This window comes from Denticeps clupeoides, chromosome 19 (genome assembly GCF_900700375.1).
Source record: "Denticeps clupeoides chromosome 19, fDenClu1.1, whole genome shotgun sequence".
NCBI classification, from domain to species: domain Eukaryota; kingdom Metazoa; phylum Chordata; class Actinopteri; order Clupeiformes; family Denticipitidae; genus Denticeps; species Denticeps clupeoides.
The window spans coordinates 17,101,248-17,117,954 of NC_041725.1; the positions used below are offsets into that span (position 1 = coordinate 17,101,248).

At 50.2% G+C, this 16,707-nt stretch overlaps 2 protein-coding genes across 2 annotated transcripts; both read left to right on the forward strand.

Annotated features, from left to right (window-relative positions):
• The first annotated feature begins 2,626 nt into the window (after positions 1 to 2,626).
• foxe3 (forkhead box E3) lies at positions 2,627 to 3,905 on the forward strand. Its single transcript, XM_028962838.1, has one exon. It carries the CDS (start codon positions 2,721 to 2,723, stop codon positions 3,903 to 3,905), a length of 1,185 nt encoding a protein of 394 aa, XP_028818671.1. The 5' UTR covers positions 2,627 to 2,720.
• A 5,723-nt stretch (positions 3,906 to 9,628) lies between these two features.
• On the forward strand, positions 9,629 to 10,947 carry foxd2 (forkhead box D2). The gene has a single exon (XM_028962230.1). The coding sequence runs from the start codon at positions 9,749 to 9,751 to the stop codon at positions 10,835 to 10,837; it is 1,089 nt and encodes a 362-aa protein (XP_028818063.1). The 5' UTR covers positions 9,629 to 9,748; the 3' UTR covers positions 10,838 to 10,947.
• Positions 10,948 to 16,707: the final 5,760 nt, after the last annotated feature.

The following is a 16,707-nucleotide window of genomic DNA, read 5'->3' on the forward strand; positions in this document are numbered from 1 at the left end:
CCTGTCATGGCCGCCCACTGCTCACTCAGGGTGATGGTTAAATGCACAGGACAAATTTCACTGTGTGCACCGTGTGCTGTGCTGCTGTGTATCACAAGTGACAATCACTTTACTTTATATATACATTTTGTGTGTGTGTGTGTGTGTGTGTGTGTGTATGTTAGACTCGTTTGAAATACTTTTTAAACAAGTGGGTTTTCAAAAGTTTCTTAAAGGTGGTGGTGGTCTCGGCTAGTCGAATGGAGCCGGGCAAGTTGTCCCACCAGCCAGGGACACCAGAGGACAACAGAGTCGACTGGGACCGGAGACCCCGTGAAGAGGGAATTTTCAGTCTCAGCCGCCCCCCCCCCTTCGGCCAGAGTCGGAACCGTTTCGCCGTATTTGCTTTTCCTCCTGCGCCGCTTTCACAGCTCAATCGCTTGTTTGCAGAGGCCTGTTATTATTTTTCAATTGCCGGCTTGCAGGGGCCGCGGCGAGCGGCGCGGCTGTTGTTTCTGGCCGGCATGTGCGCTGCGGCCTGGGCAAGCGCGCCGAGAAGGAGAAAGAACGGCGGCCTCGGCACCTTCCCTGCAAGACGCCGAGCGGCGGTGGGAATGGGCCGCGGGTGGATTATGTGGAGTGAGCGGCGAGGCGCCCATTAGCATCGTTTAGATGGACAAACGTGATAATCTCTGATAAGACGCCTCTGTTCGCACCCCCGAGCCGCGGTAATCCGAAACCCGCCGTCGTCCCCGGCGCCCAGTAGAAGGTTAGGTCACGTTCCGCCTTTTCTTTTCGTCTGCAAAACATTTTGAAACAGTTTGAAATTTCCCGATTTGGCCGAAGGTGAAGAAGAAGCATCACAAATCCAGAAATGCTGCAGCAGCAGTAAAAACCACGATCAGACCCTCACAGAACATACGTGAACATGGAATCCAGGAGCTTCTGCAGCAGAAAAGTTTATTTCTTAAGTAAAAACCACGATCAGACCCTCACAGAACATACGTGAACATGGAATCCAGGAGCTTCTGCAGCAGAAAAGTTTATTTCTTAAGTAAAAAAAACACGATCAGACCCTCACAGAACATACGTGAACATGGAATCCAGGAGCTTCTGAAGCAGAAAAGTTTATTTCTTAAGTAAAAAAACCACGATCAGACCCTCACAGAACATTCGTGAACATGGAATCCAGGATCTGCTGCAGCAGAAAAGTTTATTTCTTAAGTAAAAACCACGATCAGACCCTCACAGAACATTCGTGAACATGGAATCCAGGAGCTTCTGAAGCAGAAAAGTTTATTTCTTAAGTAAAAAAACCACAATCAGACCCTCACAGAACATTCGTGAACATGGAATCCAGGATCTGCTGCAGCAGAAAAGTTTATTTCTTAAGTAAAAACCACGATCAGACCCTCACAGAACATTCGTGAACATGGAATCCAGGAGCTTCTGAAGCAGAAAAGTTTATTTCTTAAGTAAAAACCACGATCAGACCCTCACAGAACATTCGTGAACATGGAATCCAGGAGCTTCTGCAGCAGAAAAGTTTATTTCTTAAGTAAAAACCACGATCAGACCCTCACAGAACATACGTGAACATGGAATCCAGGAGCTTCTGCAGCAGAAAAGTTTATTTCTTAAGTAAAAAAAACACGATCAGACCCTCACAGAACATTCGTGAACATGGAATCCAGGATCTGCTGCAGCAGAAAAGTTTATTTCTTAAGTAAAAACCACGATCAGACCCTCACAGAACATTCGTGAACATGGAATCCAGGAGCTTCTGAAGCAGAAAAGTTTATTTCTTAAGTAAAAACCACGATCAGACCCTCACAGAACATTCGTGAACATGGAATCCAGGAGCTTCTGCAGCAGAAAAGTTTATTTCTTAAGTAAAAACCACGATCAGACCCTCACAGAACATTCGTGAACATGGAATCCAGGAGCTTCTGAAGCAGAAAAGTTTATTTCTTAAGTAAAAACCACGATCAGACCCTCACAGAACATTCGTGAACATGGAATCCAGGAGCTTCTGCAGCAGAAAAATTTATTTCTTAAGTAAAAACCACGATCAGACCCTCACAGAACATTCGTGAACATGGAATCCAGGAGCTTCTGAAGCAGAAAAGTTTATTTCTTAAGTAAAAACCACGATCAGACCCTCACAGAACATTCGTGAACATGGAATCCAGGAGCTTCTGAAGCAGAAAAGTTTATTTCTTAAGTAAAAACCACGATCAGACCCTCACAGAACATACGTGAACATGGAATCCAGGAGCTTCTGCAGCAGAAAAGTTTATTTCTTTATACCGGAGACAGTTTGCTCGGAGCCTGAAGATCCCTCACACTGGTCCGACTCAGATGGGAAGTCAGGCTGGGATGGAATGGACAACATGGAATTTGCATACGAACACTAATAAACTGTACAGGGTTCCTGTGCTCCGTCACGTCTTCTTAAATCGTCTCTGCCGCCTCGTACCGCTTTACGCTGATGCCGGCGGCGTCCTGGCCGGTCTGTAAACAGGGGTAGAGCCCCGGGCCCCCACCTCGGCCCCCACCGGACAGAGGGTGTCGTCACTGGGGCTCTGCTTATAAAACCGGCAGCGGCCACACACACCTGGCAGGAGGAACTGTCCACACACACAGAGACAGAGAGACAGAAAGACAGAGAGAGAGAGAGACCCTGAGAGAGAGAGAGACCCTGAGAGAGGCTCCTGGCTTTTCCATGCGATTTCCCTCTGATGTTGGATGTGAAGTTCATCGAGTCCTCCTCACTTTTTATGAATCTGGCCAGTTTCTCTTACTTCTCGGGCATGTGCAACATGACTGCGGAGTGCCAGCACTCGCCGGCCGAGGCGGCCAGTCCGGTGGTCGGCGTGTCCCCCAACATCGGCCTGGACCCCGGCGTCATCAAGTCGGAGCCGGCGGCCGCGGAGCGGGACGAGGCGCCGCCCCCGGGGCCGGGCGCGGGCGGCCGGCGCAGGAAGCGGCCGGTGCAGCGCGGCAAGCCGCCCTACAGCTACATCGCGCTGATCGCCATGGCCATCGCCAACTCGGCCGAGAGGAAGCTGACGCTGGGCGGCATCTACAAGTTCATCACGGAGCGCTTCCCCTTCTACCGCGAGAACTCCAAGAAGTGGCAGAACTCCATCCGCCACAACCTCACCCTCAACGACTGCTTCGTCAAGATCCCGCGGGAGCCCGGCCGGCCCGGGAAGGGCAACTACTGGACCCTGGACCCGGCGGCCGAAGACATGTTCGACAACGGCAGCTTCCTGCGCCGGAGGAAGCGCTTCAAGCGCACCGACGTCAGCACCTACCCCGGCTACGTGCAGGGCTCCAGCGCCTTCACGCCCACGCCCATGGGTCGCCCGGGCTACCCCAAAACCCTGTACCCCGCGATGAGCTCCGGCTACGGAGCCCAGCTGCCGGCGTCCCCGCACCCCGCCATGCTGCACCACTACCAGGCCCAGCCGAGGATGTTCAGCATCGACACCCTCATCAGCCCGCAGGCGGCGATGCAGAGCGGCGCGGCCGCGGACCTCAACCCGCAGGGCCTGGGCATGGGCGGCGTGGAGCTGGGCGCCATGTCCGCCGCCTGCCCGCTGCCGGGCGCCGAGCCCGCCTGCTTCCAAGCGCCGGCCGTCAACCCCCCGCCGGACCCGCTGTCCCGCGCCAACCCCTCCCTCGGGTACCCGTACAGCGGCCCGGCCTCCCCGCCCCACCTGTCCTCCTTCTCCGCGGGCGCCTCTCAGCTCTACTGCCCCGGGAACCGCGTCTCGGTCCCGGACCACACGGAGCAGCTGCTGGGCCTGACCGGGACCGGCGTCAACTCGTACGGCGGCGGCGGCGGCGGCGGGGGCGGCAACGGCGGCGCGACCTACATGCGGCAGAACTTCACACCCGGCCTGGAGCGCTACATGTGAACATCTCCACGTCTGGTGGTTCTGGGAGGTTCTACACCATCTTCTCAACCACTGCTGTGCTCCTGGTTCTGTGAGGTTCTAAACTGTATACCTGGCACCAACCACTGCTGTGCTCCTGGTTCTGTGAGGTTCTAAACTGTATACCTGGAACCAACCACTGCTGTGCTCCTGGTTCTGTGAGGTTCTACACCAACTACCCAGGACCAACCATTGCTGTACTCCTGTGTGGTTCTATACCATCTTCTCAACTCCAACCACTGCTGTACTCCTGGTTCTGTGAGGTTCTACACCAGGTACCCAGCACCAACCACTGCTCTACCCCTGGTTCTGTGAGGTTCTACACCATCTTCTCAACTCCAACCACTGCTGTGTTCCTGGTTCTGTGAGGTTCTACACATCTTCTCAACTCCAACCACTGCTGTGTTCCTGGTTCTGTGAGGTTCTACACATCTTCTCAACTCCAACCACTGCTGTGTTCCTGGTTCTGGGAGGTTCTACACCATCTTCTCAACCACTGATGTGCTCCTGGTTCTGTGAGGTTCTACACCAACTACCCAGGACCAACCATTGCTGTACTCCTGTGTGGTTCTATACCATCTTCTCAACTCCAACCACTGCTGTGTTCCTGGTTCTGTGAGGTTCTACACCAACTACCCAGGACCAACCACTGCTGTGCTCCTGGTTCTGTGAGGTTCTACACCAACTACCCAGGACCAACCACTGCTGTACTCCTGGTTCTGTGAGGTTCTAAACTGTATACCTGGCACCAACCACTGCTGTGCTCCTTGTTCTGTGAGGTTCTAAACTGTATACCTGGAACCAACCACTGCTGTACTCCTGGTTCTGTGAGGTTCTACACCAACTACCCAGGACCAACCATTGCTGTACTCCTGTGTGGTTCTATACCATCTTCTCAACTCCAACCACTGCTGTGTTCCTGGTTCTGTGAGGTTCTACACCAACTACCCAGGACCAACCACTGCTGTACTTCTGGTTCATTAAGGTTCTACACCAGACACCCAGCACCAACCACTGCTGTGCTCCTGGTTCTGTGAGGTTCTAAACTGTATACCTGGCACCAACCACTGCTGTGCTCCTGGTTCTGTGAGGTTCTACACCAACTACCCAGGACCAACCACTGCTGTACTCCTGTGTGGTTCTATACCATCTTCTCAACTCCAACCACTGCTCTACTCCTGGTTCTGTGTGGTTCTACACCAACTACCCAGGACCAACCACTGCTGTACTCCTGTGTGGTTCTATACCATCTTCTCAACTCCAACCACTGCTGTGTTCCTGGTTCTGTGAGGTTCTACACCAACTACCCAGGACCAACCACTGCTGTACTCCTGGTTCATTAAGGTTCTACACCAGACACCCAGCACCAACCACTGCTGTGCTCCTGGTTCTGTGAGGATCTACACCACGTACCCAGCACCAACCACTGCTCTACCCCTGGTTCTGTGAGGTTCTACACCATCTTCTCAACTCCAACCACTGCTGTGTTCCTGGTTCTGTGAGGTTCTACACATCTACTCAACACCAACCACTGCTGTACTCCTGGTTCTTTGAGATTCTACACCATTTACTGGTTCTACCACCAGCCTCTGCTGTATTCCTGTTTCTGTGTGGTTCTACGCCATGTACCTGGCACCAACCACTGCTGTACTTCTGGTTCTGTGAGGTTCTACACCATCTTCTCAACACCAACTACTGCTCTACTCCTGGTTCTGTGAGGTTCTACACCATCTTCTCAACACCAACTACTGCTCTACTCCTGGTTCTTTGAGATTCTACACCATTTACTGGTTCTAGCACCAGCCTCTGCTGTACTCCTGGTTCTGTGAGGTTCTACACCAGGTACCCAGCACCAACCACTGCTCTACCCCTGGTTCTGTGAGGTTCTACACCATCTTCTCAACTCCAACCACTGCTGTGTTCCTGGTTCTGTGAGGTTCTACACATCTACTCAACACCAACCACTGCTGTACTCCTGGTTCTTTGAGATTCTACACCATTTACTGGTTCTAGCACCAGCCTCTGCTGTACTCCTGGTTCTGTGTGGTTCTACACTGTATAACTAGCACCAGACACTGCTGTATTCCTGTTTCTGTGTGGTTCTACGCCATGTACCCGGCACCAACCACTGCTGTACTTCTGGTTCTGTGAGGTTCTACACCATCTTCTCAACACCAACCACTGCTCTGCTCCTGGTTCTGTGAGGTTCTACACCATATTCTCCAACCACTGCTCTACTCCTGGTTCTGTGTGGTTCTACACCAACTACACAGGACCAACCACTGATGTACTCCTGTGTGGTTCTACATCATCTTCACAACTCCAACTACTGCTGTGTTCCTGGTTCTGTGAGGTTCTACACATCTACTCAACACCAACCACTGCTGTACTCCTGGTTCTTTGAGATTCTACACCATTTACTGGTTCTAGCACCAGCCTCTGCTGTACTCCTGGTTCTGTGTGGTTCTACACTGTATAACTAGCACCAGACACTGCTGTATTCCTGTTTCTGTGTGGTTCTACGCCATGTACCCGGCACCAACCACTGCTGTACTTCTGGTTCTGTGAGGTTCTACACCATCTTCTCAACACCAACTACTGCTCTACTCCTGGTTCTGTGAGGTTCTACACCATCTTCTCAACACCAACTACTGCTCTACTCCTGGTTCTGTGAGGTTCTACACCATCTTCTCAACACCAACTACTGCTGTACCCCTGGTTCTGTGAGGTTCTACACCAACCACTGCTGTACTCCTGTTTCTCTAAGGTTCTACACCATCTTCTCAGCACCAACTACTGCTGTACTCCTGGTTCTGTAAGGTTCTACACCATCTTCTCAGCACCAACCACTGCTGTACTCTTGGTTCTGTAAGGTTTTACACCACCTTCTCAACGTCAACGCCTGCTGTACTCCTGGTTCTGTAAGGTTCTACACCACCTTCTCAACACCAACTACTGCTGTACGCCTGGTTCTGTAAGGTTCCACACTGTATACCCAGCAATAATGACTGCTGTACTCCTGATTCTGTAAGGTTCTACACCACCTTCTCAACACCAACTACTGCTGTACGCCTGGTTCTGTAAGGTTCCACACTGTATACCCAGCAATAATGACTGCTGTACTCCTGATTCTGTAAGGTTCTAAACCATCTTCTCAGTACCAACTACTGCTGTACTCCTGGTTCTATAAGGTTCTACACCACCACTTCAGTACCAACTACTGCTGTACTCCTGGTTCTGTAAGGTTGTACATCGTATACCCAGCACCAATGACTGCCGTACTTATGGTTCTGTGAGGCTTTTTCTACACCATCTACCCAGCACCTATACGAACATCTGTATGATGTTCTACTTCCCATCTCGTCTGGGCGTTTTTTCTTTTTTTTTTTGTCTGTTCAGTTTTTTTCAGTTAATTCAGTTTTATTGAAACTGAAAACAGCTGTGTTTGTGTTTGTGTTGTAGCGTTGTAAAATATGCAAAAATGTTTTAGATTATTTAAAGCTCTAAATTCGCGAAGCATTTTAATGTTCACTGTTGTGTAAACGATAGATGCCGAGAACGGATGAATAAATACTTTTAACATTTTATTTTCCTGTTCATTAAAAAAACATTTGTTTGGATTTATAAAATATTTCTGCAGTTTGTCGTTAATTTACGTCAGTTATAATAATATGTTATAATACAATTTTTTTTTTTTTTCCAAAAACATTTTTTTAAAAGATCCAAATAACAATTCAGAAGACCAGGCAAGTTATTTAATAGGAAGTAATCTTTCTGACCTAATGTGACTTTAATTTAATTGAATTTAAACGACCACCACTCGCGACGCAGAGCGACACCTCGCGGCTCGCTGCCTGGTTGCAGAAATTCCTAAAAATTCAAAAAACGACCACAAGACCTGATTAGTCGACTTCAACGTGTCACGCATTCTACTGAGCTGGCTGTGGAACAGTTTTCGGGTTCCAGAAGGGGTCGGTGGTTAAATATCCCTCACCCGCAATCGTGAAATATTCCACGTGCAAAATCGGTTTCAAGTGGAAGACACATTTCACCACAATTCAGGAGCATTGTGGGCTGGTGGAGCTTCGCCCAGCTTTACTTCTGGTGGACTCGTGCGGCTGGCTTTTATTTAGTTATTTATTAAGTTTTAAGTGAAGTGACACGGTGACATGTGTCCTCCGTATTTAACCATCACCCTTGGTGAGCAGTGGGCAGCCATGACAGGCGCCCGGGGAGCAGTGTGTGGGGACGGGGACCTCAGTGGCACCTTGGCGGCTCGGGACTCGAACCCACAACCTTCCGATTACGGGTCCGCTTCCTTACTCGCCAGGAGAGCGTTTTTTTTTTTTTTTTTTTTTTGCTTGTGGTGCGTGGCAGGTGAGTGAGCCGGGTGAGCCGGAGCTGGGCAGATTTCAGCCAATCAGAGTCCTCGACCCGAACAGGACCAGGACGCCTGGTGTCCTCGTGTCCACTAGATGGCGCTACATCTGCACTGACGGTGCGCGTTCCTCCATTCTGATGGCCAGATGACACACACACACACGCACACACACACACCAGCGTGAAATTAGTAACCTAACGTTCACCATAAACACCCACAAAATAACGTGGCGATGGCCTAGTGGGTGACACACTCGACTATGAACCAGAAGTCCCAGGTTCGAGCCCCACTTACTACCGTCGGGTCCCCGAGCAGGACATTTATCCCCGAGTGTCTCCGGGGGGACTGTCCCTGTCACTTACCAGACGCCCTGTAGATGTAAAGTGGACTGGACAGGAGTCCGGGTGTGTTCAGGTGTGTTGGGTTTGGTGTAGTTGGCGCTTTATTAATTTTTCAGTTAGATGTAATAGTTGTGCGCAGACCAAAGATCTTATAATAAACTGTATAATATTTTGGGGCAAGAGACGCAGCCAGTAAATGAATAATTTCCACGCAATGTGGATGTTCTGAAGAGTTTATGAAATATTAGAGTTAATGCACGACGATGACGAGCTGCTGCAGGTTGTATGTGTGTGTGTGTGTGTGTGTGTGTGTGTGTGAGATAGAGACGTGATGAACGGCTGCTCTGAATTTCTATTTCTACTGAATGGCGTTTAATTCGTTTGCTCGGCGCAGCGCAAATCCGCACCGAAGCAGAAATTTGCCAGAAATGTGTCTATAAACGATAAACATTTAATTATGCTTAAATTATGCAATTTTTCAAAATAAGTACGAACAGAATTTGTGTACAGAAATGTACTCTACCTACTGAACCTATTTCGTATTTTTGAAGGCTTATTATTAAAGAAATATTTATTGCTGTTGTAATTATTTATGCTTCAAGCAAAATGAATGATGTCGCCGTTCTTATAAAACCAGCGTATAAATCTATTTAACGCATATAAAATGGAGAAGAACCACGACGAGATTCGTAATTGCGGTGTGAATTGTGGCGCGTTATTACGCGCGGAGTAGCTGCTCCCTCTCCTCCCTCTCCGGTAAGTGCGGTGACACGGCGGTCATGTGACCCGGCGCTTAAATAAAAGCTTTCCGGGACGCGCGAGTGGGGAAGAGCGCGCAGATCGCACCGCGTCTCCGCGTTACGATAAAAAGAGGATTAAAGAGAGAGAGAGAGACAGACAGACAGACAGACAGACAGAAAGTCGACTTTCCCCGAAATATGCGCGACGCGGCGCGTTCGAACCGGCGCGCTCGGGACGGAGAGTCCGCACCGTGAGACCCGGCGCTCGGTGCCGCGTTCCGCGCGTCTATGTAGTTCGGAGTTCGGAAGGCGCGCAGACTGGACCCGGACCGGGACAAGGGGGGACAGGACGACTCGCCGAGGATGACTCTGGGCGCGGACATGTCCGACAGCTCGACGTTGTCGGACGACGTGGACGTAGACGTGGACGTGGTCGGGGACGGGACATTCCTGCACCGCCGCTTCCACCTGGACCACGACTCCGACTCCGACAACCTGTCCCAGAACGCCGGCGAGGGCGCGTCCTCCCCGGGTCACCGCAGCCTGGAGGTCGCGGGGGAGGCGGGCGGCGGCGCGGCGAGCGCGGACAAGCCGGCGAAGAACAGCCTGGTGAAGCCGCCCTACTCCTACATCGCCCTGATCACCATGGCCATCCTGCAGAGCCCCAAGAAGCGCCTGACCCTCAGCGAGATCTGCGACTTCATCAGCAGCAGGTTCCCGTACTATCGCGAGAAGTTCCCGGCCTGGCAGAACTCCATCCGCCACAACCTGTCCCTCAACGACTGCTTCGTCAAGATCCCGCGGGAGCCGGGGAACCCGGGCAAGGGCAACTACTGGACCCTGGACCCCGAGTCCGCCGACATGTTCGACAACGGCAGCTTCCTGCGCCGGAGGAAGCGCTTCAAGCGCCACCAGACCACGGCCGAGATCCTCCGGGACGCGGGCGGCTTCCTGCCCGGCTTCGGCTACGCGCCGTACGGCTACAACTACGGCCTCCAGCTGCAGAACTTCCCGCATCCGTACCACCCGCAGCACCCGCAGCACCCGGGCGGCGCCTTCTCCTTCCAGGGCGCGCCCTGCGCCTCCATCTTCTCCTCGCCGCCGTCCCTGCCGTCCCTCCTGGGGGCCGAGCTGCGGAAGCCCTTCTACCCGCAGCTGAGCCCGACCCTGCCCGGCCTGGCCGCCCTCAAGCCGGACTCCGGCGCCGCCGCCCGGCCCTCCTTCTCCATAGACAACATCATCGGGGCGGGAGGGAACCCGGCGGGGTCGCCGTACGGCGGGCCTCCTCCTCCTCATCCTCCTCATCCTCCTCCTCCTCCTCCTCCGCAGCAGCAGCAGGGCGGCCCGGCGCAGGTCCTCGCCATGCTCGCCCCCGGCCTGCACCTGAGCCCCGCGGAGGGCGCCCACACTTTCCCCGGCAAAGCCGCGAACTCTCACGCCTGCCGCTTCTGAGCTCCCAAGGTAGGAGACGCCAGAGCGGGCCGCTTCTATTTATGAATTGTACATATGTAAAAGATGGGAAAACAGTGACGAACCCCGCCCATGTAAAAAGTATTCGCTGTTCCGGCTGTTCCGGCTGTTCCGGTGAGTCGGTTCTCAGGTCGGAGCGCTGGTGGTTTTTGTCAGTAGCGGTGATGTGTGTCGTGGATCTTTCACTGTGAAAACTGCGCTGTTCTTGTGTCCGGAGGTCATTTTTTTTTGGTGTAATGACAAAAAAAAAAAAATATATATAATAATAAATGTTGTGAAATTTGAAGTATGTTTTTTGTAACGTTTCTTTTTTTTCCGAAATTCGTTCTTTTATAAGGTCAGGCGGGGTCAAAAAGTTACAAACTAATTTCAATTTCATTCCTTTTTTCCTCTTATCGATACACATTGTTGGACATTTTCTGGTTAAAAAAGAACACAATTAGAAATCCATTATTATTATTGAAATGTATGGTGTATGATTATTGGTTTCGGATAATTAATGTCGGATTGATTATGAGGGTGGTGGGTGTCTAATTGGCTGGGGAGGGTGGGGTTCCGATGATGGACACCCACCGCCGTCCCGCCGGGATTCGCGATCATTTCGGATTCTAATCCGCGATAATGCGACTTCTTGGCCGTTTGTTGACGTTGTCGCCGAAGACCCCGGGGTCCCATGAACCCCGATAATCCCCCCCGACACAGGACGCGCGCATTTCCCTCTGAAAAGCGATCCGCTTTCATCTGCGGCGCGCGCGCGCACACACACACACACACACACACACACACAAACACACACAGACACACACACACGCACACACACTTCCACGCTCCGGTTAATACCTGCGGGTTTTTTTTATCTTCACGCGTCCTCATGTTCTAATATTCAAACCGCGCGGGGCCGAAGTTCTCATTCAAAACCGAGAAAAAATCTGCGCAATGACACGCAGAGGATCCACGCAACAACAAAAAACACAACAAGAACATATTAAAACAATACGAAAGGAAGCAGCCACTAAAATATTATTCCGTATTATTTATATTATATAAATATATTATATTTTGAACCATTCTTTTATTTTTGAACCATTATTTTTTAACCTAGACGCGGTTTTCCATTTTTTAAACCTAATTTTCCCCTCCGTGACATCAGACAATAATCAATAATTGGGGTTAACAGAGGATATTTTTTTCTTTAACTTTACCTGATGCTAAATTTATTATTAGCGTTGATTTATTAACCATTCATTTAGCAACAACATTTTCACTCGTTATGGTCTCCACAGTAATGAATTATGCGTTCTTAATTAATTCGAAAGAGCTGATATGATTCCCGCAACTCATTCCTCGTCGAATTAGCACATTTTAATTCGATGTGGGTTCTGCTCTCCTTTCTTCTTTTAATTGTAATCATTTCTTCACGTGCTCCTGCCATCATCAGTGCGCCTGCTATAATTTTATAGAAATTAATTTAAATGTAATGTTTACCAATTTTCTTCGTATTTAAATAGAAGTTAGTGGTGCAGCGTGGGATATAATAATAATTTAAAAAATATTCACATAAATTCCTTTTATTTTCCCTCTTTAAAAGGTTTTTACACATTTTGTTTTTCGGTGCTGAATTTAATATTTATTGCAAATTATCAAGTTAAACGGAAATTAACACAATTAATTCTTGTCAATATTAAATTAAATGTGAATAAACTCAGCGGCTCTTTTTGTGTAAAAGTAACAGTTCGTTATGGTAACACCAATAATTATATTATATAATAATAAAAATAATGCTATTATATATAATATATAATATTATTATCATATCTATTATATTATTATATTATATTGTCACACTAGCGCGGTAGCAAAAGTTGTCTTGTATTTAGTGTTGTATAAAATAGAAAACCGGAATAATGTTATTTTTATTATTATTATTACTATTATTATTATTATTATTGTGCATGTCCTCGAGATTAAAGAAGGCGATGCTATGTGACATTTAATTTTTTTTTTTTCGGCAGAAATACGTTTAGACCGATCTCGACACCTGCTGCACCCCCGTTTCCCGGGGAATAATAAAAATAATAAAAGCACAAAATTACCAACATTAAATAGAGGTGAATTTCTGAATGAGTTTCTGAACGCGTATTAACTGAATTATTTCGATATTAATTTGTCATTTATTAATTACCTATCCCTCCTCTCCTCTCCGACTCACATTCACAGAGACACAAGCGGACAGGTTATTATTATTAATATTACTATTCATTTTTGACACATGGAACGCAATGCCCTAATATTAGCAAAGAGTAACATGTCTTAATTAAATCAAATACAATATAATACGACTATGAAAATATTTCATTATTTTAATTTAGGATTTCAACATTTTTTCATTCATTTAAAAAATATAAGTATGAAAGAAATACTCCAACCGAATCAGAAATAACACATACACATATTGCTATGTATAAAATACGACATATTTAAAAAAAAACAGATGAATTGATTGTGTGAGCGAGTTTAATATATTTGTGTAGTGGTTTAATGTGTGTGTGTGTTTTGCGGCGGATCGGGAAAGTCCCGCGATAAAAATGAAACGCGACCAGCCGGGGGTCGCGGGGTCAAACGTTTTAAGTCGAATGTTTATGTAGGAGCCGCGTCGCCGTGATGCCTTTTACAGAACCCCGCGGCCGCGCTGAGTAATCTGCGTGATTGGTGCGTGTATTTCATTTTGGAGGAGGAGGAGGAGGAGGAGGAGGAGGAGTCCGCTCGGTCAAATTAAATTAGACTCGCGCGGAATCTGACCCGCCGCGCCGCCGCCGCCGCCGCGCGTTTTCCGCCGCTTTTTGTTTGCGCAGCTGCAGCGGCCATCAGATGGGGAGCTGCCTGCCCGTCTACATGTCTGTCTATCTGTCTGTCTGTCCACCAGCCTGCCTGTCTCTCTGTCTGGCTGTCCGCTGTCCACATGCCTGTCTGTCTGTCTGTCCACCAGCCTGCCTGTCTCTCTGTCTGGCTGTCCGCTGTCCACATGCCTGTCTGTCTATCTGTCCACCAGCCTGCCTGTCTCTCTGTCTGGCTGTCCGCTGTCCACATGCCTGTCTGTCTATCTGTCCACCAGCCTGCCTGTCTCTCTGTCTGGCTGTCCGCTGTCCACATGCCTGTCTGTCTATCTGTCCACCAGCCTGCCTGTCTCTCTGTCTGGCTGTCCGCTGTCCACATGCCTGTCTGTCTATCTGTCCACCAGCCTGCCTGTCTCTCTGTCTGGCTGTCCGCTGTCCACATGCATGTCTGTCTATCTGTCTGTCTGTCCACCAGCCTGCCTGTCTCTCTGTCTGGCTGTCCGCTGTCCACATGCCTGTCTGTTTGTCTGTCTGTCTGTCCACCAGCCTGCCTGTCTCTCTGTCTGGCTGTCCGCTGTCCACATGCCTGTCTGTTTGTCTGTCTGCCTGCCTGTCTGTCTCTGTCTGGCTGTCTACCTGCCTGTCTGTCTACCTGCCTGCCTGTCTGTCTCTGTCTGTCTGGCTGTCTGCCCGCCACTCCCAGAATGTATCTGAAGGAGGAAGGACGTGGTTTGGTCACGGCTGCGGTGAGACCTCTTCATCCTGCGGTGGGTCCGGGGCCTTCTGCGTGTGGCCGAGAAATGACGACCAATGAAGAAGCTTCAGACAGACGAGTTCAGTGACGTCACACGGGGCAAAAAGTCCCCCGACTTCTTTCAAATGCTGATATATGTAATATAGTGATATATATTTCAAAAAACCCTCATCTGTCCATTGATGATTGATATGCTGATTGACAGGGACAGATTAGAACTGGCAGGGACAGTCAGCACCATAGAAGAAGTCCTCATGTGAAGAGCTGCTGGGTGGGCGCCGCTGGACTCTCCAGACTCCGGAGGGATGGGAGAAGGGACCGGGTGGGGTGGTGGGGGGGTTATATTAATAACTGCCCCTCATTAATATCCCGACGAGCCAGGATCCCTCCGGCTGCTGGTCTGAGGTCATCTCCGTAAATACCCATTCGTCCCCAGAGCTCCTCTCTGGACGTCGCGAGGAAACGCAGATTTACGACTCCCCGGTTTACCTGGTAGTACTTATTCACGGCGGTGGGGACGACGGGGACGACACCGTCCACGCCGGAGAGCGGGGCTCTTCCCGGGGAACGCCGCTCCGCAGCAGCTGGGGCCGTAAATAACCGAGGAGTCGCGGTGACATTTAAAGGGTCCCCATCTCGCCCCCCCCCGTCCCTCCGGCAGACGTGCGGGGTGAAGGTTCTGAAGTGGCTTCGGTGGTTTTCAGCTCCCAAGTTCAAAGCCGAGGAGTCTGAAAAGCGGGCAGAGAAGGGATGATGGGGCCCGGCTAATGTGCCTAACACGAAATGTTGCAGATAAAGAAATAAAAGCAGCGGAGAAACAATGGCCGCCGCCCGCCCCGAGAGGCAGAGCCGGGGGTGAAGTGGCCTGAGATTGCGGCGCCGGGGAGGAGGAGCGGAGGACGCGTCCGGGCAGAACCTGTAATGTGCCTTTCTGATTAATGTCACCGAGTCCCGTCTGAGATGGGCGGCTGGTGAAAAGGACGCGGCGAGGGAGCGTGTGAGGCCGCGGCAGCAGGGCCCAGTGAAGTGAGGTTAATTGGCGGTGTTTAGATGTAACAGATGCTAAGTGGCGTGCCGCGTGAAAGGATGGCACAGGAAGTGGATGGCGGGAACGCAAAGTAGCGCCGCGGAGCACAAATAAGCCCATTTGGAGTGACGGCGACGCCGGCATATCCATATCGTCACTGTCCCCAGAGAAAATATCAGCTGTCATCGAGATAGAATTTCCACCCAGATGTGAAGCGTCACCGTTCGACTCTGCGTCCTGATAACGGTGCGAGTTTAATAGACAAACACCCTTAATGTATCCTAGCGGGGTAACACACTCGCCCATTTACCAGAAGACCCAGGTTCAAACCCCACTTACTACCATCGTGTCCCTGAGCAAGACACTTAACCCTGAGTGTCTCCAGGGGGGACTGTCCCTGTAACTACGTACTACCCTACGTATATAGGGGTGGTAGTAGCCTAGCGGGTAACACACTCGCCTATTTACCAGAAGACCTAGGTTCAAACCCCACTTACTACCACTGTGTCCCTGAGCAAGACACTTAACCCTGAGTGTCTCCAGGGGGGGACTGTCCCTGTAACTACTGATTGTAAGTCGCTCTGGATAAGGGCGTCTGGTAAAATTAAGCGTTGGGCTCAGAGTGTGAAACAGGCGGGGCCCAAAAATCTATCACGTTAATGCTCTGAATGCAGAAATAATGTCTTCATTATTATGCTAATTTACTTCAATCCTATGAAGGGACGGCGGTCCCTTGTGTGTGACGGAGGAAGTTTTTCCTGGTATTTCTGTACCCGGAGGATGTGGCACAGGAAGTGAGCATCATGCCCACCCCTGTTTGTCTTCCCCGCCGCCCGGCCCACCCTGTCACGGCCCATTGTGGCGGGCGAGATTGATGAGGAGCGGGAGGAGGAAGCACGGAGCTGGGAACCACCATCCACAGGTGGGAACGCCGCCGCTCCGTCGTCCTTTCCGTCCCTCGCGGCCGCGCCCCGAAAAGGGAAAATTCTGTTTCACCGATCGCATTTAAGCACGACCCACTCATCATCCAGCTGGAATCGGTTCCAGCAGCCACCACGTCCACCACCCTCAGTTCTAATCAGATCATACACTACCGTCCAGCTTCTTCCAGAACGTTCCTCAGAAAAGCTCCAGGAAGCTGTGGGCCACGAGAGCCTGCGATGAAAAGTTCACTTGTTTTCCAGACTTTCGAGTGTCACTGCACACTCTCGTTTCCATAAAGGACTAAAGGCGTGGT

Coding starts and splice junctions, on each gene's coding strand:
- foxd2 (XM_028962230.1), top strand. CDS start 9,749: ATGACTCTGGGCGCGGACATGTCCGACAGCTCGACGTTGTCGGACGAC.
- foxe3 (XM_028962838.1), top strand. CDS start 2,721: ATGTTGGATGTGAAGTTCATCGAGTCCTCCTCACTTTTTATGAATCTG.